Source organism: Pelophylax lessonae, assembly GCF_965119305.1.
Source record: "Pelophylax lessonae genome assembly, chromosome: 6".
In the NCBI taxonomy this organism is placed as follows: Eukaryota; Metazoa; Chordata; class Amphibia; order Anura; family Ranidae; genus Pelophylax; species Pelophylax lessonae.
The window spans coordinates 185,745,671-185,770,442 of NC_138773.1; the positions used below are offsets into that span (position 1 = coordinate 185,745,671).

General features: G+C 43.4%; 1 protein-coding gene across 1 annotated transcript in view; it reads left to right on the forward strand.

Moving 5' to 3' along the window:
• The window catches only part of TRPM2 (transient receptor potential cation channel subfamily M member 2), a 349,568-nt gene that overhangs the window by 203,473 nt on the left and 121,323 nt on the right, over positions 1-24,772 (forward strand). Inside the window, exons 14-16 of the mRNA XM_082260372.1 lie at positions 6,962-7,091; positions 7,991-8,136; positions 23,940-24,052. Coding sequence (XP_082116498.1) covers positions 6,962-7,091; positions 7,991-8,136; positions 23,940-24,052 — 389 coding nt within the window. The remainder of the gene's footprint in view (positions 1-6,961; positions 7,092-7,990; positions 8,137-23,939; positions 24,053-24,772) is intronic.

Below are 24,772 nucleotides of genomic sequence, written 5' to 3' on the forward strand. Positions count from 1 at the left end.
CAGGTGTGAAAGACTTGTTGCATCTTTCCCAAAAAGACTCCTGGCTGTATAAGATCAAAAGGGGGCTTCTACTAAATACTGAGCAAAGGGTCTGAATACTTAGGACCATGTGATATTTCAGTTTTTCTTTTTTAATAAATCTGCAACAATGTCAACAATTCTGTGTTTTTCTGTCAGCATGGGGTGCTATGTGTACATTCATGAGGAAGAAGAATGAACTTAAATGATTTTAGCAAATGGCTGCAATATAACAAAGAGTGAAAAATTTAAGGGGGTCTGAATACTTTCCGTACCCACTGTATATATATATATATATATATATATCTATATCTATATCTAGTGTCCCCAAAAGCCCTTCTAAGGGCTGGTAATTGAGTTTTTTCTTTATATATATATATATATATATATATATATATATATCTAGTGTCCCCAAAAGCCCTTTTAAGGGCTGGTAATTGAGTTTTTCCTTTTATATATATATATATATATATATATATATATATATTGTACACTGCAGTTGCCTGCCCGCTGTGTGTGAGAGGCCACAGACCCACCACAGCCTGTACTGTGTGCACACCACACTCATTTCGGGTGGCACAGGCACAGTACCTTGCATTTTAAAAAATATTTTTTTTTCCTCTGTCATAATTGCAGTGAGTGCTGTGTCAGGTCCACAGAGTGGAGTGCACTGTACCCACTGCAGTGCACTGCCCACCACTGATATGTATACGGTGGCACAGCATCTTGTTGCAAATTGAAAAAAAAAATATTTTTTATTATTGCAGTTGCCTGGGCTGCCAGTGACTGTCAGGTCCACAGAGTGTACTGTGCCCACTGCAGTGCCACTGCGTGCCCACCCACCACTGATATATACGGTGGCACAGCAGCTTGCAAAGTAAAAAAATATATATTTTTTTTATAATTGCAGTTGCCTGGGTGCCAGTGACTGTCAGGTCCACAGAGAGTGTACTGTGCCACTGCCCACCCACCACTGATATATAAGGTGGCACAGCAGCTTGCAAAGTAAAAAAATAAAAAATATATATTTTTTTTATAATTGCAGTTGCCTGGGTGCCAGTGACTGTCAGGTCCACAGAGAGTGTACTGTGCCACTGCCCACCCACCACTGATATATAAGGTGGCACAGCAGCTTGCAAAGTAAAAAAATATTTTTTTTTTTTATAATTGCAGTTGCCTGGGTGCCAGTGACTGTCAGGTCCACAGAGAGTGTACTGTGCCACTGCCCACCCACCACTGATATATAAGGTGGCACAGCAGCTTGCAAAGTAAAAAAATATATATTTTTTTTATAATTGCAGTTGCCTGGGTGCCAGTGACTGTCAGGTCCACAGAGAGTGTACTGTGCCACTGCCCACCCACCACTGATATATAAGGTGGCACAGCAGCTTGCAAAGTAAAAAAATATATATTTTTTTTATAATTGCAGTTGCCTGGGTGCCAGTGACTGTCAGGTCCACAGAGAGTGTACTGTGCCACTGCCCACCCACCACTGATATATAAGGTGGCACAGCAGCTTGCAAAGTAAAAAAATATATATTTTTTTTATAATTGCAGTTGCCTGGGTGCCAGTGACTGTCAGGTCCACAGAGAGTGTACTGTGCCACTGCCCACCCACCACTGATATATAAGGTGGCACAGCAGCTTGCAAAGTAAAAAAAAATATATTTTTTTTATATTTGCAGTTGCCTGGGCTGCCAGTGACTGTCAGGTCCACAGAGTGTACTGTACCCACTGCCCAACACTCCTATAGGGTGGCACAGCACCTTGCACTCATAGTACAACACATTAAAAAAAAAAATGACAGGCAGAGGCAGGCCACCCCGCAAGGGCCGTCGTGGTCGTGGTGCTGTAATTTCCTTAGGCCCTAGAATAATTCCCAGTGTTCAGAGGCCACCACAGACCCTGAACTCAAAAAATTCTGAGGACATAGTTGACTGGCTTACACAGGACACCCAATCGTCTACAGCTTCCGCTCGGAACCTTAATGCACCATCCTCCTCCAGCTCAGCTTCGGGCACCTCTCAATTTACCACTCGCCAGCCCGCCGGCACCACCACCAACACTAGCACCACAGCCGCTTCACTTGATCCGTCAGAGGAGTTATTTTCACATCAGTTGGAAGAAATAAGTGATGCGCAACTATTAGTGCCAGAGGATGTAGATAACGGGGATATGTCTCAGTCAGGCAGCATTATACACATGGACGTACATTGTGATGATGATGATGATGTTGTACCTGCTGCTGCTGCCTTTGCTGAGTTGTCAAGTGAAGCGGCTGATGATGACGATGTGTCTGTGGATGTCACCTGGGTGCCTGCTCGAAGAGCAGAAGAAGAGGGGGAAAGTTCAGATGGGGAGACAGAGAGGAGGAGGAGACGAGTTGGAAGCAGGGGGAGGAGGTCATCGCAAGGAGCTAGTGGCGCAGTCAGACAGCATGTAGATTCGGCACCCGGGGTCAGCCAGACAGCACGCCAATCAACGCAAGCTGTTGCCACCACCAGAATGCCGTCCTTGCAAAGCTCAACAGTGTGGCATTTTTTTTGTGTGTCTGCCTCTGATATCAGCGATGCCATTTGTAACCTGTGCCAAAAGAAACTGAGTCGTGGGATGTCCAACACCCACCTAGGTACAACTGCTTTGCGAAGGCACATGATCTCACATCACAAACTCCTATGGGATCAACACATGAGTAAAAGCAGCACACAAACTGAAAGCCACCATCCTCCTCCTGGTCCAGCATCTTCAGCCACGTCAACCACTGCTGTCCTCCATGCCCCCTATCAACAACCCGCCCCTCCGCCTCTCACCTTCAGCAGTTCCTGCTCATCTGCCCACAGTCAGGTGTCTGTCAAGGAAATGTTTGAGCGTAAGAAGCCAATCTCACAGAGTCACCCCCTTGCCCGGCATCTGACAGCTGGCTTGTCGGAACTCTTAGCCCGCCAGCTTTTACCATACAAGCTGGTGGAGTCTGAGGCCTTCAAAAAATTTGTCGCTATTGGGACACCGCAGTGGAAGGTACCCGGCCGAAATAATTTTTCACAAAAGGCAATCCCCAACCTGTACTCTATTGTGGAAAAGGAAATCATGTCACGTCTGGCACACAGTGTTGGGGCAAGGGTCCATCTGACCACTGATAGCTGGTCTGCAAAGCACGGTCAGGGCAGGTATATCACTTACACTGCGCATTGGGTAAACCTGCTGGCGGCTGCCAAGCATGGAATGCGTGGCTCTGCTGCAGAGGAGTTGGTGACACCGCCACGACTTGCAGGCAGGCCTGCTGCCACCTCCTCTACTCCTCCTACTCCATCCTCTTTGCTAACCTCCTCGGCTTTGTCCTCTTCTGCTGTTGCGTCTTGCTCCACACCAACTGCACCCCCCCAGCTCCCCAGGGGCTATTCCACATGCCGGATACGACAGTGTCACGCTGTCTTGGGGTTGACTTGCCTGAAAGCAGAGAGTCACACCGGACCAGCACTACTGTCCGCCCTGAACGCACAGGTGGATCAGTGGCTGACCCCGCACCAACTGGAGATCGGCAAAGTGGTGTGTGACAACGGAAGCAATTTGTTGGCGGCATTGAATTTGGGCAAGTTGACACATGTGCCGTGCATGGCACATGTGTTGAATCTGATTGTCCAACGCTTTGTGCAGAAGTACCCAGGCTTACAGGACGTCCTCAAGCAGGCCAGGAAGGTGTGTGGCCATTTCAGGCATTCCTACACGGCCATGGCGCACTTTGCAGATATTCAGCGGCGAAACAACATGCCAGTGAGGCGCTTGATTTGCGACAGCCCGACACATTGGAATTCAACACTGCTAATGTTCGACCGCCTGCTCCAACAAGAAAAAGCGGTCAACGAGTATTTGTATGACCGGGGTGCTAGGACAGCCTCTGCGGAGCTGGGTATTTTTTTGCCACGTTACTGGACGCTCATGCGCAATGCCTGTAGGCTCATGCGTCCTTTTGAGGAGGTGACAAACCTAGTCAGTCGCACCGAAGGCACCATCAGCGACATCATCCCATATGTTTTCTTCCTGGAGCGTGCCCTGCGAAGAGTGCTGGATCAGGCCGTAGATGAGCGTGAAGAGGAAGAGGAAGAGTTGTGGTCACCATCACCACCACCAGAAACAGCCTTACCATCGCTTGCTGGACCTGCGGCAACACTGGAAGAGGAGCCTGAGGAAGAGGAGTCAGAGGAGGAATGTGGTTTTGAGGAGGAAGAACACCAACCACAGCAGGCATTCCAGGGTGCTCGTTGTCACCTATCTGGTACCCGTGGTGTTGTACGTGGCTGGGGGGAAGAACACACCTTCAATGACATCAGTGAGGACGAGGAATTGGACATGAGTAGCTCGGCATCCAACCTTGTGCAAATGGGGTCTTTCATGCTGTCATGCCTGTTGAGGGACCCTCGTATAAAAAGGCTGAAGGAGAACGACCTGTACTGGGTGGCCACGCTACTAGACCCCCGGTATAAGCAGAAAGTCTCTGATATGTTACCCAATTACCGGCAGTCGCAAAGGATGCAGCAGCTACAAAATAAGTTGAAAAGTATGCTTTACACAGCATATAAGGGTGATGTCACAGCACAACGGGAATCCAACAGGGGAAGAGGTGAAAGTAATCCTCCTCCTACCACAACCACGCCAGCAAGGACAGGACGCTTTACAGACGTCTTGTTGATGGAGGACATGCGGAGCTTTTTTAGTCCTACGCATCGCCACAGCCCTTCGGGGTCCACCCTCAGAGAATGACTCGACCGACAGGTAGCAGACTACCTTGCCTTAACTGCAGATATCGACACTCTGAGGAGCGATGAACCCCTTGACTACTGGGTGTGCAGGCTTGACCTGTGGCCTGAGCTATCCCAATTTGCCATTGAACTTCTGGCCTGCCCCGCTTCAAGTGTGCTGTCAGAAAGGACCTTCAGCGCAGCAGGAGGTATTGTCACTGAGAAGAGAAGTTGCCTAGGTCAAAAAAGTCTTGATTACCTCACGTTTATTAAGATGAATGAGGCATGGATCCCGAAAGGACTGACAGTGGGGGATGCCTTTGACTAAAAAAGGCCTGGTGATGACTGAGATGCCTTGGGCTAAAAATGGTCCACACGCTGCTGTATTTAATCATTCTCTGCATGCCGGATGACTTACGTGACGTCTCCGCCACCAACTACGGTTCAAGCCGCAATGTTTTAGTGCACTTTCTGCCTTGAAAACCTCAATTTTTCAGGCCGCTGCTACAGCAGCGGCTGCAACAATACCTACTTTTTCATGCATGTGTACATGCCTAATTTTTCTGGCCTCTGGTGCTACACTGTGGCTGCAAAAAAACAAAAAAAAAGGCACATACATGTGTCAATTCCCCTTCGTGATCGTTACCTTGTCGTGGTGAAGGGGCTTGCGTATCACAATGAAGCGATCACCTCTAGGAGTGTGTTGGCACACCCCAGATGATAAGGTCGTTGCTTCATTGTGAACAGACCAAAAGCGATCCGCGGGATAATTTTTCATAGAAAAAACATTCATTTTCTTTCATTCTTTCTGCGGAGCTGGGTATTTTTTGGCCGCGTTACTGAATGCTCATGAACAATGGCTGTAGGCTCATGCGTCCTTTTGTGGAGGTGACAAACCTGGTGGTCAGTCGAACCCAAGGCAACATCATCGACCTCATCCCATATGTGTTTTTTCTGGAGCGTGCCCTGCGAAGAGTACTGGATCAGGCTGTAGATGAGCATGAAGAGGAAGAGTTGTGGTCCCCATCACCCCCAGAAGCAGCCTTGTCATGGTCAATTGCTGGACCTGTGGCAACGCAGAGAGAGGAGTCTGAAGAAGAGAAGTCAGAGGAGGAAGGTGGCTTTGAGGAGGTGGAATACCAGCCACAGCAGGCGTCCCAGGGGCCTTGTTGTCACCTTTCGGGGACCCTTGGTGTTGTACGTGGCTGGGTGGAGGAAGAGACCTTCAATGATGTCAGTGAGGACAAGGAACGGGACATGGCTAGCTTGGTATCCAACCTTGTGCAAATGGGGAGTTTGCGGTTGTGCAAATGGACTGACTGACTGTTAAACGGGGAGTTTGGTCTGTCAGAGTTTGGTCTGTCACTGTGAAGCGGGCGTAACCCTTACACTACTTGACCGATACAACATCATACCTGATCGTATTCACACACTGGATGTTTTAAAGCACGTTATTCCAAACAATTTAGAAATGTTAGGTGATTTATGCCCTTTATGGATCAAAACCCGACTCTGCGTCAACTACGTAATTTTCCATGGGAGTTTTGCCATGGATCCCCCTCCGGCATGCCACAGTCCAGGTGTTAGTCCCCTTGAAACAACTTTTCCATCACTATTGTGGCCAGAAAGAGTCCCTGTGTGTTTTAAAATTCGCCTGCCTATTGAAGTCTATGGCGGTTCGCCGGTTCGCGAACATTTGCCGATGTTCGCGTTCGCCGTTCGCGAACGGCGAATTTTAGGTTTGCGACATCACTATGCTCCAGTAGCAATTGAAGCAGTGCTCTCTGTAGTGCCTGCGTCTTCCCTGAAAACTGTGTGCTACTGAGCTCCTGCTCATCCGCTTGGGGTACTCTGTTGCTAAAATTCCTCTTTGTATTTTCAGGTGCTGCCACAAACCTTATATCATGCAAAAAAATGTATTTTCTTTCTTAGGTTCTTTCTAGTGACAAGTAAAAACCTTTAAAGTAGTTATAATCCTTCCTCGTGCTATCCAATACTAGAAAAAAAAGTGTTTGGTTTGACATGCACTTTAACGTGACAGGGATATTTTTACAGCATAGACTAATCTCCCTTGCTTCCCTGCACCTTCAATCCTGTGTTGGTGGGGAATTTTGATCAAAAAATGTAAGCTGAATGCAAATAAGTAATTTGTAAACTTAGTTAGAATAACCACACATTTATTATGTCTTTGTGTTTGTTATGTTTAGTGCCGCGACTGCATGGCAGCTGCCCTCGGCTGTAGTAAGATTCTAAAGGAGCTCTCCAAAGAAGAAGAAGATACAGACACATCTGAAGACATGCTGGCATTGGCTGAAGACTTTGAACAGAAAGCGATCGGTAAGTTAGTAGTTTAAAGTGGCCACAGGGTTAAGTTCAACAGGGTTAAGTTTAACTATAGAGTTAATTAGGAATGCTATCATTTTACTAATGTTAGATTTTATGCATGAGTTGTACTTCATAAAAATATTTTGCAGCATCAAATTGCCTACAGACAATCAGTGCATGGAAATATTTTGGCTTTTTGCTTGTTGTCTACTGGAAACCTGGATTGTTTTTCTTTTTTTGTAACCTATTTTTTTAGTGCAATGACCATTTTTTTTATTACATCAATTGGCCCTCTGTGTCCTCCTGGAGAGCTTTCCCACCACTTCTTTCCCTGTAGAAATAGCTGGAAGTCAGACAAAATTGGGCTGATTTACTAGAGAAGTTGAGAATCTTTACATAACAAATTATCCAATCATGCACAGATAAAATAAACAATTGGGAGTTTGACATAAATGGATAATTAAAGTGAATATTCACATAATGGTATTGTGTGTAGATTCACAACTCTTTTGGTAACTCACTCTCAAGCTAAAAAATGAGGGCAAATTCCTCTCACACCAAATCAAGTGTTCCCATAGGAGGATTTTCCCAAATGCCTCAATAAATAGCCACCAAAACATACAAGTGCCCCATCACATGATTTTTCCTTTTTTTTCTCTTTCAGAATCTCCCATTATTTTCTTGAGAGAGGTCATTCTCTCCAGTGGGATCACATACAGCAATAAAAAAAAAAAAAAACGTAAAAAACCTGGTAGTTTTAACATGTCTACTCTCTATCTGAAGCAATCCAATTCCCTCAGGTTGATAGCGTTGTCTTTGGTGTATTGCATCTTCTCCTATTTGGAAACGTATCTCTAAAATCTCAGTCTAGGTCTGTGTAAACAATAAACATTTGTTTCCTGTAAATGCAGGTGTTTTCACTGAAAGCTACAGAAAAGATGAGGAAAGAGCTCTAAAACTACTTATACGGGTTTCTGAAGCCTGGGGACAAGCTACCTGTCTGAAATTAGCCCTTGAAGCTAAGGACATGAAATTTGTGTCTCATGGAGGTGTCCAGGTTAGTTTGGTTGCTATCTACAGATTTATTTTTATAAAACACTAGTTACTTTCAATTCTTGTTTACCATCAGTAATACAGTTTGAAGAAACAGCAATATACTGTATATCTCTTTATTATTATTAGTTTCTGGTCAGACACTAATGCCCGTTCACACAATGAGAATATCGGACGAATGATCGTCTATTTTTTTGGTATGCTAATCACATATCGAAAACCAATAAGTTAGGAAAATTCTCGTACAACAGAATACAACTTCAGAAGTGATGTAACGTGTTGTATTTTATTGTAATCTATTATTTTAATTCTAAGCATGCATGTTCTTGTTTTGGGTGAATACTCTACTGATTAAATGAAAATTGTTCATTCTGGTATCCTACAAGAAAAATGTTCATGTTTGTCCCTTTAGAGAATTTTGCATGAACTGTTGTGATTGGCTCTCAAAAGATGTGCGCTAAGGATCAGATTATCATACGATTGATTCGAAAGCAGTATTTTTTGTCCGATTTTCTGATCCTGTGCACTGGGCTTTAGAAAGAATTGATGCCAAAGCAATTACCCTGACAGCAAAGGAACTAAAATTTTCAAAGAAAAGATTGGCAATCGCAGGCTTCATACTTTTCTCACTTAATTATCTTTTTTATTGTCATAAAACGCCCTGATCCTTGAAGGCTCTAAATCAGAAGTCTCTAATAATGGCAACCCAGTTGTTCAGGAACTACAATTGCCATCAAGCCTAGTCATGTCTGTGAATGTCAGAGTTTTACAATGCCTCATGGCAGTGGCGTCACTAGGGTTGGTGTCACCCGGTGCGGTAACTCACGGTGTCACCCCAACCCCTTTCAATAATGTTTTTTTTTTTTTTTTACTAATGTAACTTGTAAATCATAGCTCCCATATAACACTAAATGTAATGGCAATAGCAACATTAATAACTAGGAGAATTAAAATTACCTTTAGATTACAATATCATATGAAAATAATAAAACACAGCTGTCAGGTTCCCATGCATCTCTATCGGGGAATCGGATGGGAACGGACCATCTGTCTGTTCTCATCCGATCCCATCCGATCCCCTGGACGGATGGAAAATAGGGTTTCCATCCGTTCAGATTTAATGGATCGGATCGGATGTCAGCGGACATAGAGATGCATGGGGTGACCGTTCAGATCCGCCAAAAAAACTGACAGGCAGATCTGAACGGTCCGCCTGTGTGAAAGGGTCCATACATATAAAGACCAAAGTGCATTTCCTTAGTGCAAATTCATATACAGTACTCTATTCAAAACATATATGCAATATTCATACATAATATTTGTATTATTCAAAAAAAGTGCAATTACATTTACTCATAAAAAAAGTGCCAATAGATAGTGGAAAATAGTGCAAATTAAACTTAAGGTGCCCGGACAGATATAAGGTGCTTCTTTTTGATTTGTGCTGTTAAATAGTATGTAACTTCAGTATGTTTTATTTATCAGATGCAGTGCTTGTCTCCCTCTCAGCAATCAGTTTATTCACCCTTAGGCCCCTTTCACACAGGCGGACTGATCAGATTCGCCAAAAAAACGGACAGGTCCCCCCCATGCATCCCTATGGGGCATCGGATGTCAGCGGAGACATGTCCGCTGACATCTGATCCGATCTGTCAAATCTGGATGGATGGAAACCATATTTTCCATCCATCCAGCGGATCGGATGGGATCAGATAAGAACGGACCAACGGTCCGTTCCCATCCGATTCCCCCATAGAGATGCATGGGGACCTGACAGCTGTGTCTCCGCACACAGCAGAGAACAGCTGCCATTCTCCTGCTCCGGCTGACGGCTCCATGATCGCTCTCTGATCCATCCTGTGAAAGGGTGCCATCTCTTCTTCCACGCCTCCTACCAGAAGTGTATCACCTGTGAGCCAATTATCGGCAGCGCTGAGCGGCCCAGGGCGTGTTTTTGGAGCGGGATGAGGCATGGAACGCAGCATGTCCTGGAAGTGAGTTTAGTGAGCATCCTGAGACTGGTTGCCTCTGCTAGCGACTTTCTCTTCACCAAGAAATGACAACGGCCCTCGGCCAATCCGGCCCACCGGGAATTCTCCCGATGCTCCCGATTAGCCAATCTGGGCCTGCACAGGGCGGCCCGAGAGGAGGAGCAAAGAAGTCCAGCCTAGGCAGCAGACAGTCTGACACTCAGTACTATGCGTGCAGCGTCGATGCAATGCCGGCCCGCTTAGATGAGGAAGAGAGCGGCAGAGTGGTGTCACCCTCCACCCGTTGGACACCCTGGTGTGGTCTGCCCCCCCGCACCCCCCTTGTGACGCCCCTGCCTCATGGGACGTGTAGTTCCGCAACAGCTGGAGGGCCGTAGTTTGGAGATCGCTGCTCTAAATGTGCAAATATTCACTAATCAGTAACAGTGGACACATTTTCCACTTTCTTTCTGGTACATAAGTAGCTGATGGATTCACATTAAATAAATGGAATGGAAGGACAGTAGACCTCTCTTTATTACCCATGTTGCTGTCATGCAGATGTTGGTGCAAAACAATTAGTCTATTAATCATTGATTCATGAATAATCATGCTTTTTTTTTTTTTTTTGCAAATACATTTTTATTTGAATTTCAAATATAACAAAGAAGAAATAAAAGAACATTTCTCAACAACAATTGCGGCATCTTCACGAATATCCAATCCAATACAATACAATACCATGAACATGAAAATAGAGAAAAGAGTCTCAGAAATACAACTACTAACTTGGCATTGTCGCTAAAGCCCAGAAATCCCAATGAGTATTGAAAGATCTCAATTGCATATGATTAATAGCGATGGCCTTCTCAAACTGAAAGTTGGATTTGAGTAACTGTACTGCATCCGGTAGGTTCGGTGCTTCTAGACTCCGCCATTTGCGCAGTATAACCGTCAAGGCAGCAAGGAGGACATGAGTAACCCAGGGCCTAAATTGAGGTGGGATATCATGTATCCCTATGTGTAGCAGGGCTAGGGCAGGTGAAGGTGACATTATGATAAATAAAAATGTGACGATTGGTGTTGGCGCTACCTTTATAAATGCCCCAAATAACGTGAGTGGGGATAAAAGGGTGTAAAAACCCACAAATGGTGAAATGTGCCAAATGGTGTTATAAAATGATAGTCAGAAATGCAAGTCTGGGTGTTTATTACAAATTAAATTTAAACAGTGCTTTAAACAAATAACGTGAGTGTAATAAACCCACTACCATGCATAGGGTGAAAAGAACTTGGTGATTGGTAAATAAAACGTGCCACACAAAGTGTGATGATAAACTGAAAAAAACTTTGATGTGTAAAATCCGTAGTGGCCACTAGGTGGCGTTTCTTCGGAATACAACCTGTATGATGATGAGGGGTTCCCTTTCGGAAAATGATGCAATCAATGGCCGCTGGCGGGAGGCCTAGATGCTCATAGAAAAAGAAACCCCATGGTGAATAGTCGAATCATACATAGCATAAAGCAAGGCGTAGATAACTCACTCTTAAGATGATCGAGATCAGAGTACAGTGTGCGCCGGGATGCTTCCGCGTTCCACGGCCGACAACCGGAAGTGACGTATGACGTTGGAGACTCCGCCCTACGCGTTTCGTCACAATGACGTCAACTGGAGCGGCGTCAACTCAGCGTACTCCCGGACTTCTTATAGCCGCCCGTATCCTAGCAACGGAGGGGACGGAACAAACACCGCCATCTTGCTACTCCCGCTCCGGAAGCCATATTGCTCCACTACTGGCTTCTTACTATGGATGTGCAGGGGAACGGCCATACCTCATCATCTGATCAAACGAGTGTGTGTACGAGCCTTACATATTTGAACCAATTCTTTATTATAACCATTAAAAACCTCGTAAAAAAAGAGACCAGTTAAAAAGAGTAAAATAAAAATAAAAATAAAAAGGTGAGATAAAAAAATATTTTTGTATTAAAAAACTTCAGTAACGGACAGGTGGATATGCTATTAGAGCCGGATATCTGGAAGGTAAAAAAGGGAAAAAAACTTATCCGGAAACTTATTGCATAATCGCCACGACAGGACCGAGATAATAAATAAGAAATATGTGTATTGATCCTAGGTTACGGTGTTTTAAAATTTGTTCTGAAGGGAAAAAAACATATATCAAATTGAACATAAGTCCTCAAGAACACAAAAGGGAACATAAAAAAAAAATTGGAATAAAAATAAAAATAAAAAATAAATAAAGAAGTTTCCTCAATGTGTATCAATGAGAGAAACCGGATGAAAAAAATGTGGTTTTATTAACTAAATTGGGCAGTGCTTAGGTAAAGAATCTGTGCGGATAATAACAATGTTAGTGGTAATAATGAGTATCGAGTGGTGAAGAAAAAACAAAAGTGACAAAAAAATGTATTAGTACCTATAGATATGATGTTGGATGGGAAGGCACAAAAAGCATAAAAAATTTTTTTTGTTATTATTTATACGGTGAATATAGGAAGAAGCTTGGAGAGGTTGTGAATATATAAAAAGGATGCTGGATGAGAAAGCTGGATATCAGCCATATTGAAGAAATCTTTTAAAAGAATAATTTGGTATGTGTTCTGTGATATGACTGAATATGGACCCAACAAACTTTAAAGACTATATAAAAAAGAGACTTTTTGGGAGCTGAATGTAGAAGAGGTTAAAAAACTTTTTTTTTTTTTTTTTTTTAAACTTTTAAACATGAAATGAAATATACATTTAAATAAAATATAGAGGAGTGTGGGTAATAGTATAAACCCATCACATATAAATAATGCAGAGGATGAGACACAAAAATGAGAGGAGGAGCTAGAGATTATTCTTATCATGAGGAAAGGAGGAAGAATGCTGGTTGAATGGGAAGACCATAGCATAGATCATTGGTACAAGAAATTAAGCTTGATAACATGGTTAAAAATGGAAGCTGAGAATTGAAAAGGGTGGAACAAGTGGGTTGTGTATAATCTCCCCTAGGGGAAAAAAAGAAAGGAAAGCCTAAAAACCGGGAGAATAAAAAGGATAAAAAACACCATAGAGTGTACTCAATAATTAAAAAGCCAAATATATATATAAACCCTAGATCAAGGGTTAAAAAAGGAGAGAAGGGCAGAAATCTAAATCACAATGTTAAAAACCATAAAACATCAAGAAAAAAGGCATAAAAACATCATAAACCTCATAAGAAATATATCATGAAAAATGTCAAAAAAGATTGTAATATATAAAAAGATTGTAATATATAAGAAAAAATATTATAAAAAATCATAATATATCATAAAAAATCTTAAAAAAGCATAAAAAAGAAGCCTCTGGTACAAGAAAAAATGTACAGAACTGCGATAAAGTGAGATGGTTATGTATCTGCAATAAAACAGTTCAAATCTATATCCGTTTAAACCTTCAGGACGGAGAGACCTCATCCTATAGATCCACTTAGTTTCGTTGCGTGAGATCAATCTCCGTTTATTGCTACCCCTCCAATCTTCTTTGATCTTGTCAATTGCATAAAAAACTAGGCCTGAAGGGTCCTTAGCATGCGCTTCTTTAAAATGTCTAGAAAGTGTGTGTTTGTCAAAGCCCTTTTTGATGTTTTTGATATGTTCCCGTATTCTGACGTAAAGCTGTCGGGTAGTTCTTCCGATATATTGTAGGTGGCATGGACATTCGATGACATAAGTTACATAGGAGCTAGTGCATGTGATAGTGTCCTTAATGGTAAATTTTTCTCCTGTAGTGTTGGATTTAAAATCAATGGTTTTTCTAGGTTGTTTTCTATTAGTCCTACACGGTAGGCATTTTTTGCATCTGAAAAAACCATTAAGATTGGTCGGGAGTGTGATCCGTTTGGGGGGGTTGATCACACTCTTAACCAATCTGTCCCTTAAAGTTGGAGCTCTCCTATATATAAAAGTGGTTTTTTTTGGTAGAATCTTCTTTAGGGTTTTATCTGCAGCAAGGATAGGCCAATGCTTCTTTATTATTTTCTCCACTTCTTTGTGTTGCCTATTAAAACCAGTGATGAAGGCAAATTCATAGTTGTTTTTCCTTTCCTTCTTCTCTTTATCCTTGATAAGTTCTTCCCTGTTCGTATTTCTCACTATTTTCTTAAGATTTTCCATTTCTTTCTTGTTATATCCCTTCTCTATGAATCTCTCTATGAGTAGATCAGCCTGTATGTCATAGTCTCGGGCGTTGCTGCAGTTCCTCCGTATACGTAACAACTGTCCCTTGGGGATATTTCCCAGCCATTGCGGATGATGGCAACTTTTCTTCGGAATGTACCCATTCTTATCGTTTTTTTTTTAAGAACGTTTTACTGTAAATATTTCCATCCTGCTTAAATAATTCGAGATCCAAATATGATATTTTATATTTGTCCCAATTGCCTGTAAAAGTTATTCCGTATCTGTTCCCACTAATCTCGTCAAAGAAAGATTGGAGGCTTTCCGCGTCCCCTCGCCAGATAAGAATGATATCATCAATATACCTTTTATAATATAATAAATTAGGTCTGTCCACACTAAAAATCTGCTCTTCCTCCCATTTGTGCATAAAAATGTTCGCGACACTTGGTGCATATTTGGCTCCCATCGCGACACCCTTGATTTGTTCATAGTACTTCCCTTTGTACCAAAAATAATTTGAGTTCATCGCCATTTTTAGGCCTTCAAGGATAAAGTGCATCTGTGCTTGTCTAAGGTCGGTGTATCTGTGTAACGCCCAATCAATGCTGTCTAATCCATCACTCTGTTTGATGTTGGTATATAGAGAATTTACATCTATGGTTACCAGTATATCATCTTCCAAAACCTTTATATCTTTTATTTCATTTAAAAGTTGCTTGCTGTCTCTAAGATAAGATCTCCCTTTAGGGACTAGGGGCTGGAGGAATTTGTCCAAATACTCTCCTAGACGTGAGTGCACTGAGTTAATACCACTCACTATTGGGCGTCCTGGGGGCTTTTTTTCATCTTTATGTATTTTGGGTAAAAAATAAATAATGGGTGTTCTCGCGGCTTCCAACTGGAGATACTCTGCTTCCTTTTTGTTTAAAATTCCCATCCTCTCTCCTTTTCCAATAAAATCTTTTAAAACCTTTTGTAACTTCATCTTGGGATTTCCAGGAAGTTTCTTATATGTATCTTCTGCATTAAGTAGTCTCTCCATTTCCTCCTCATAATCTCTTTGATTTAAAATGACTAGACCTCCACCTTTGTCGGCTGGTCTAATGATAATCCCCTTCTTTTTTTCTAATTTCCTGATAGTGTCCCATATGTTCTTCTCTTTTCTTTTCTCAAGTTTCAAATTCCCGATCTCTTCCTCTACCATTCTTTTAAAGACTTCCAAGTTCTCGTTTTTTGGGTTTTTTGGGTTGAAGGTTGATTTATTTCTTAGGGTGGTGTGTTTGAATTTGGTGGATGTTGGAGGGGTGGTTTTTTCCTTTTTCATCTCAAAGAATTTTTTTATGTTGATCTTTCGGATATATTTTTGAAGGTCAATATATGCCTCAAACTTATCCAAGTTCTTATCAGGGGCATATTTTAGGCCTAAATCCAATATTTTAAGTTCCTCCTCATTAAACACTATTCCACTGAGGTTAAAAATACCTTTTCCTTGTTCCCCTAGGGGAGATTATACACAACCCACTTGTTCCACCCTTTTCAATCCTCAGCTTCCATTTTTAACCATGTTATCAAGCTTAATTTCTTGTACCAATGATCTATGCTATGGTCTTCCCATTCAACCAGCATTCTTCCTCCTTTCCTCATGATAAGAATAATCCCTAGCTCCTCCTCTCATTTTTGTGTCTCATCCTCTGCATTATTTATATGTGATGGGTTTATACTATTACCCACACTCCTCTATATTTTATTTAAATTTATATTTCATTTCATGTTTAAAAGTTTTTTAAAAAAAAAAAAAAAAGTTTTTTAACCTCTTCTACATTCAGCTCCCAAAAAGTCTCTTTTTTATATAGTCTTTAAAGTTTGTTGGGTCCATATTCAGTCATATCACAGAACACATACCAAATTATTCTTTTAAAAGATTTCTTCAATATGGCTGATATCCAGCTTTCTCATCCAGCATCCTTTTTATATATTCACAACCTCTCCAAGCTTCTTCCTATATTCACCGTATAAATAATAACAAAAAAATGTTTTTATGCTTTTTGTGCCTTCCCATCCAACATCATATCTATAGGTACTAATACATTTTTTTGTCACTTTTGTTTTTTCTTCACCACTCGATACTCATTATTACCACTAACATTGTTATTATCCGCACAGATTCTTTACCTAAGCACTGCCCAATTTAGTTAATAAAACCACATTTTTTTCATCCGGTTTCTCTCATTGATACACATTGAGGAAACTTCTTTATTTATTTTTTATTTTTATTTTTATTCCAATTTTTTTTTTATGTTCCCTTTTGTGTTCTTGAGGACTTATGTTCAATTTGATATATGTTTTTTTCCCTTCAGAACAAATTTTAAAACACCGTAACCTAGGATCAATACACATATTTCTTATTTATTATCTCGGTCCTGTCGTGGCGATTATGCAATAAGTTTCCGGATAAGTTTTTTTTTCCCTTTTTTACCTTCCAGATATCCGGCTCTAATAGCATATCCACCTGTCCGTTACTGAAGTTTTTTAATACAAAAATATTTTTTTATCTCACCTTTTTATTTTTATTTTACTCTTTTTAACTGGTCTCTTTTTTTACGAGGTTTTTAATGGTTATAATAAAGAATTGGTTCAAATATGTAAGGCTCGTACACACACTCGTTTGATCAGATATGATGAGGTATGGCCGTTCCCCTGCACATCCATAGTAAGAAGCCAGTAGTGGAGCAATATGGCTTCCGGAGCGGGAGTAGCAAGATGGCGGTGTTTGTTCCGTCCCCTCCGTTGCTAGGATAAGGGCGGCTATAAGAAGTCCGGGAGTACGCTGAGTTGACACCGCTCCAGTTGACGTCATTGTGACGAAACGCGTAGGGCGGAGTCTCTAACGTCATACGTCACTTCCGGTTGTCGGCCGTGGAACGCGGAAGCATCCCGGCGCACACTGTACTCTGATCTCGATCATCTTAAGAGTGAGTTATCTACGCCTTGCTTTATGCTATGTATGATTAGACTATTCACCATGGGGTTTCTTTTTCTATGAGCATCTAGGCCTCCCGCCAGCGGCCATTGATTGCATCATTTTCCGAAAGGGAACCCCTCATCATCATACAGGTTGTATTCCGAAGAAACGCCACCTAGTGGCCACTACGGATTTTACACATCAAAGTTTTTTTCAGTTTATCATCACACTTTGTGTGGCACGTTTTATTTACCAATCACCAAGTTCTTTTCACCCTATGCATGGTAGTGGGTTTATTACACTCACGTTATTTGTTTAAAGCACTGTTTAAATTTAATTTGTAATAAACACCCAGACTTGCATTTCTGACTATCATTTTATAACACCATTTGGCACATTTCACCATTTGTGGGTTTTTACACCCTTTTATCCCCACTCACGTTATTTGGGGCATTTATAAAGGTAGAGCCAACACCAATCGTCACATTTTTATTTATCACTTTCACCTTCATCTAAGGTTTTGATTGGGGCAGCTTACACCTTATTATTTTATTTAATTGTTTTGCGTTTTTCCACCCCCTTTTTTTCATATTTTGAAATCCGTAGCGCTGGTCACCCCTCTTTATCAAGGTGACATTATGCAACCAGTATGAGAAGATATATACGAAAAGATTTGGTTCCAGTAGCTTGTCAGGGATGAGCAGGACCATATCACATGAACTAAAGTTCCCACCTGTGAGCAGTCCCGCCAGCATAATTGAGGGTATGAGGGTGAGAACCCCGCTAAGTGGTAGGGTGTGTAGTACCACCTGTTTGTTATTTTTTGAGTCATCTCCCAATGATTCGCACAGTGGGTGGATTTGTAGATCTCCTGAATGGCCCGTTTCCAGTGTTGGATAGGAAAAGTTGTGCCAAGATCTCTGTCCCATTTGAACATATGCGTGGTTTTACGGAATGTAGTGTTATCTAGTAACGTATCATAATATTGTGAAAGTTTAGGGGGCTTAGGGGTTGGTGACGTGAGAAAATCCCACACCTGACCGTCAATTGAGAATGCACGAAGAGGGTATTTCAACAGGAAATGTACAATGCGAACTAGATGAAAATATAAATGGCTTGGGAGATTATGCTGTCGGATCAAGTCCGGGACTGAAATGAGAGACCCATCTTTGTAGAAGGAGTTAATGGAGGTAATATTCCCTTGCAGTAACAAATGTGTGGGTAAGTTGGGTATGTATGAGCCCAGAAGCTCAACCGGCAGGGTCGTTATGCGGAGTACATCACGTTCGCTCGATGGACCTGGAGAGCGGCGCCAAACCCGCATGGAAGCCTGTATGGTAGGAGAGGAGCTGGAGATGTTCCATTCCCTCTATTTGTCACTCAAGAGAAGAATTCTAAGATCCACAACAGGAGCTGTGTCCCTCTCCAAGTCCACCCATATAGGCGATTCCGACGGCACCAGCCAATTACGCATCTGGGCTAAGATCGTGGCCCTATAGTAGGTTGGTATATCAGGGAGGGATGCACCCCCAAATTGCTTTTTCCTAATTAAGATTGATACAGCACAGCGGGGCCGCTTGCCATTCCAGATGTATGCTGTCATTTGTTTTGAGAACTTGGCAAGATATGTTGCGGGGAAGTGTATGGGGAGCGCTCTAAATAAATATAGCAGTTGAGGTAGGATAAACATTTTATAAGAGGCCACTCTACCGCTCCACGACAGTTGTGGAGTACCCATGTGAGACAGATCATTAATGATCTTTGTGACAAGTCTATGGACATTGGCCTGAAGCAATTTGGATGGGTTGGCTGGTAAGTCAATACCTAAATAATGAATACTATCATTGGACCAAGGTATGGGGTTGGATGATTGGAGGGCAGATTGGACTTGACCAGGGACTCCAATGTTCAGGACAGTGGATTTGGACGCATTTAGCTTATAAAGCGAAACCCTGCTAAAAGATTGAAGTGTGGAATATGCCGCCGGAAGCGATCTATCTGGACGTGTAAGCATCAATATGACGTCATCGGCGAACAAATTAATCTTGTGATGGTAAGATGGCAGCTGGAACCCTTGTATAAGGGGGTTGGATCGGATGGTCTCCGCCAGAGGTTTGATGAGCAAGTTAAAGATCGTAGGAGATAGGGGACAGCCTGCCTGGTACCGTTCATGATGGGAAAACTTTTTGAAAGGATACCCGAAGTGTACACCTGTGCAGTCGGGGAGGAATACAGGGCCAGAATGGCAGACAGTATGGGCCCCTCAAAGCCAAATTTTTGCAAAACTGCTCTCATATATCCCCAATGTACCCCGTCAAAAGCCTTTTCGACGTCAAGGGAGAGAAAGACAGAAGGGGTTTTGGTGGCATGGGCCAAATGTGAGATGCCCAGGAGTCTTCTCGTGGCGTCTGAGGTCTGTCTACCCGGTGTAAAACCCATTTGGTCCCTATGAACCAATGAAGGCAGAATGGACTGGATGCGTTTGGACAGAATACGGGCGTAAATTTTGGCATCAGTGTTTAGAAGGGAGATGGGACGGAAGTTAGCCGGCGTGACGGGGTCTTTGTCTGGCTTGGGCAGTGTCACTATATGAGCACTCAGTATATCTGTCGGTAGAGAGGAGGTTGTCATTACTTTGTTATAGACTGCAGTCATGGCGGGGCTCAGGTGTTGGACGAAAGTTTGATAGAATTTGTTGGAGAATCCATCCGGGCCGGGAGATTTGCCTTTCGGCAGAGAAGATACACTTGAGTGAATCTCATCCGCTGTAATTGGCAGGTTGAGAAGATGCAACTGTTGTTCTGAGAGGGACGGAAGGGATACAGCTGCAAGGAAGCGGTTTATGTCCTCCGGCAGCGGCTGGTGTTCAGAGGGGTTATCGCGGAGATTGTATAGAGCTCCGTAGAATTCCGCAAACTCGTCCGCTATGGCTTTTGGGTGGCTGATTTTCGCTCCCGTGGACGAATCAAGCAGGTAAGGGATTCTAGACTTCGCTTGTCTACGTTTAACTTGTTGGGCCAGGAATTTACCAGCTTTGTTAGCTTGACTATAATATTTTTGTTTTAGGCAGCGGAGATACTTGTCTGATTTTTCCAGCAGTAACAGTCTAAGCTCCTGCCGTAGTTTAATAAGTGCCGTCGAGTTATCGGCAGTAGGATTTCGCTTGTTATCTGCGTCTAAGGTGTGTATGTCATGCGTGAGGGAAGATACCTTATGAGCCCTCTGTCTCCGGAGCCGTGCCTGCTGCTGGATGCACACCCCCCTGATGAAGGCTTTTTGTGCTCCCCGCAGCACCCACGGATCGGACACAGAGGGTGTATTAATGTCAAGGAATTCCTTCAACTGTTTCGATATCTGGGCCTGACAATGCTTATCCTGTAACATACGCAAATCACATCTCCAAATGTAAGAGCTGGGGCTCCGGGCGGCCTCCTCCACGGTCAAAGTCACCTCAGCATGATGGGACCAAGTTATGTCTTCAATCGTGGAGGAGGAGGACCTATGCAGTAAGAACATATCAACAATGAACAGATCAATGCGGGAATAGGAATGGTGCCTAGCAGAGAAGAAAGAGTAGTCCCGCTCAATGGCATGATGGCACCGCCACACATCGTACAGTTGCTCAGTATGCAAAAAACCTCCCAAGGACTGTTTTCGGCCCTGGGGGGACGCCGAAGTATCCAACCCAGGATCGACAACAGCGTTAAAATTCCCACAAAGTAACAAATGACCTTTCTGAAGCTCGGATACTTGCTTGAACAACCTCCGCATGAAGCGGAGTTGATGGGAGTTTGGTGCGTACACATTGACTAGAGTCACCGGTAGATTATTAAGTTCACAGACCGCAATGATGTATCTGCCATCCGGGTCGAGGACAGTCTTAAGCATGCGAACCGCCAGAGAGTTCCTGAATGCTAACATAACACCCCTCTTCTTCTCGGTGCTGGAAGCAAAAAGAATCTGTGAAAAGTCACGGTGCGTGCAATTAGGCTGGTTGCCCATTTGAAAATGAGTTTCCTGAACTGCGAGAACGTCTGTTTTATGTCCCATAGCTTCTTTCCAGAGCGATCGTCGTTTGGCGGGATGATTCAGGCCATTAGCGTTCATTGACATTAGTTTAATGGTCATGGTATCTATCGATCAAGTCGCGACCGTAATCGTGGATGTAGAAGAAACCATCTTGGGGGCAGAGACTGAGGAGTGCCAAGTAGGTTATAAAGCACATAGTTGTTGAGAAAAAACACGGTGGATGATAACTGAGAAAAAAAAAGAAGAACATAAGGTAAAAAAAGGACTGTCTCTGCAGTCCGGGAGCGAGAGATCTCGCAAACACACCAAGAGAGGGCCAAAGGAAAGAACGTCTTTCCGAGGCCGGAAACACGGTCTGCGGTTATCAGAAGTGATTGGGGCTAGCATGCTTTGATGAAGGCCTGGAGGGCCTTTTTCGAGAGGCCACCTGCCACTCGGCTTCCACTTGGTGCAGAGGAGAGAGACCAGAGGTAGACTGTTGGTCTGCAGGTAGGATATTCCACCTCCTTAGCATGGTGATGCCTTCCTCCAGGGACCTTATAGGTGTTGTGGAACCGCCATGTGTCACCATAAGAGTTGCAGGATATCTCCATTTATGTTGAACTTGATGATTCCGCAGCGCCTTAGTAATGGTGGAAAGGTTCCGCCTGGCTTGTAACGTATGATTGGATAGGTCAGGTAGAAGTATCACGTTACCGTAAAGGTCCGGAAGATGAGGGGTCTGCCTGGAGGCCAACATGATCCGATCTTTGGCGTGGAAAAAGTGGACTCTCAGTAGCACATCCCTGGGCACCTCTCCTACCAGGAAAGCAGGTTAAGGAACCGGTGGATCCTATCGATGAGAAGTTCTTTTTCAGAGACAGAGAGTACCAGTATTTTGAAAAGAAAGGTGACATGTTGCAAAAGTTGGTCAGGGGGGATTGATTCAGGAATTCCTCTAAGCTTAATGTTGTTACGTCTGGAGCGGTCCTCCAGATCTGCCACTTTGCTTTTAAGCCAGGAAATCTCCTCTGTGTGATTGTTCAATCGGTCAATTACAGAATTGATAGAGTCAGCGTGAGTATTAACCGATTGCTTGATCAGATCAATTCTAGAGCCCAAGGGATGCGATTTCCGCGGTAATTTGTTGCGTCTGCAGGTGCATGTCAGCCTGCATGGAAGCTCTCAGGGAGAAAAGCAAGTCTTTCATGCTGGATTCCGTGATGGGATTTCCCCCTGTGGGATATGGGCTGAAGGGATCTGCAGAAGGAGCCTGCATGAGAGAAGGAGCTATGTGTGGATCAGCAGTGTCCATACCTGTGCTGGCCTGCAGGGGTGGCGGGGAGTCCCTTCGCTGCCTATTTTTCACAGGTCTCCGTGATGAAGGTGACGGTGGGGAAGGTGACCCGGATGACTGGCCGCTGTCCGGATTCCCTATCAGGCGGTGGCGTGGAGACAGCGGGAGAGGAGTCAATTTTGCCAACGGTCCGGTCCCTGGCTTGCCGCCTTGCGAGCCGTTCGGTCCTCCGCCGCCATTTTGGCGAAAACCAGGGCTCTGGGATATGAAGAAACCGGACAATTTGTTAAGTTGCCCGGTTTTTTTCTTCTGCTTAGTCATCCCTGGTGGTGCAGCGGGGGTTTACCGATGCGAGGAGCTGGTGTCCGATGCTGTAGCTGCCTGGTAGCGGCGGGTTTCCCGGGTGGCCTCGCGGAGCTGGGTTAGAACACAGCCATCTGCCGCGCGGTAGCCACGCCCTGAATGATCATGCTTAACATGATGTATATTGATACCCTTTTAAGAAAATTGATAAAAACACTTATACCAATGTCTATCTCCTTGACAAGAATGGGGAAAAATGTATTTACTGAACAAAGAATCATAATCTTTACCTCCAACACTGGACATTAACAAATTGATTCAGTTTTTCCTTTTTAAAAATGAAATGGTAAATCCTAGAATATAGTTCTAACTTTTTTTTTTTTTTTTTCAAATAATTCCTATTCCTTATAAACGTTGCACATCTCCATCGCAATAATCACTAAAAGGTGAAACTGTTACATTTGCACAGTAGATATACTATCAGCATTTCTCAACCTTTTTTTCAGTCAAGGCACTCATTAAATATATGTACAATCTCAAGACATCCCATTTTAGAATGTAAAAAACGAAACTAATAGTTTTACATAATGCAGCAGCATGCACACATGTGGGCTATCGAACATTAGAGGTGATTTTTTAAAACTGGTGCTAGCCAGTATTTTAGCAGTTTCTCTCCCTCCCTCTGCTAACATGACCCCAGTGCTGACAGAGAGGGGCAGGAAAGGAGCAAGCAAGAATGCTGTGCAGGTTCCCAACATCCTCTTTATCAACCAACGACATAATTGGTTGCTAGGATGCCAGTGGCTAGCCCGCATGGTGGCCAAAGTTGTAATACTGCACAACAACAAATTTTGGGTTTGTGTAACAAAAAGGCAGGCTTGGTCCACTCGCTGGCTTGTTGACAATTTCTGAGCACTTTGTGGTCATTTCTAGGCATTTTGCCAAGGCACCCCTGAAGAACCTAGGGGACACCCTAGTTGAAAAAGGCTGACATAGACTGCAAGCTGCACAGTTCTATTGATGTCCCATCTTGTATAATAATTAATGAATGAACCACCCCAAACATAGTAATAAGATTTTTTTTTCCCTACAGGCATTCCTTACTCGAGTCTGGTTTGGAGAGTTAAGTGTCGACAATGAATTATGGAGGGTGATAGTCTGTATGCTCTTTGTTCCTCTCATTTTTACACGTCTGTTAACATTCAGGTAAGTATATTAAAAAGGTGAGCAATGATCAGTAACCAAGGAATAAAATAAGCATTATACTTTTAAAGGCTCATGTCTTTAAGTCCATTTTTGCTAGTGCTTTTCTTACTGAACCTTATGCCCCGTACACACGTGCAGATCGTCGGCCGAACGATCGGCCGTCTTTTGTCCCCGGGCTGTCGTGATGGTTAACTTTCCCTGTGTTTTTTCTTTTCTGAGCATGCCCAGTCTTGCAAATCTGCTGTCTGTCGGCCGAATTCTGTATTGACTGGCGAACAATCAGCCGCTCTGGTGTCGGCATACAAAAATTTTAATGCTTGCACGACAGATTCTTTTCGGCCGAAAGTGCGCTGTCGGCTGTTGGAAGCATCATACTAACAAGCCGAAAATCGGCCGATCGGTCATCGGCCGAATCTTTTCGGCCGACAATCTGCACGTGTGTACGAGGCATTAGGCCCTATGCACATTGGGCTTTTTACAGCTGCAGTTTTTAGCATCATACGTTTTTTTAACCACTTCCATACCGAGTCATGTAAAATGACGTCGGCAAAGTGGTTGTCTAGATCCGGGCCGCCGTCATATGACGTCGGCCCGTTCTAGCTGCTACTGCGCGCCCCCGGTGGCGCGCAGCGGCGCGAACAGGGATGAGGCTCGTCCCTCGGACATAGCCCATCACTGATCAAGGTAAACAGCCAATAGAAATTGGCTGTTTACCACGTG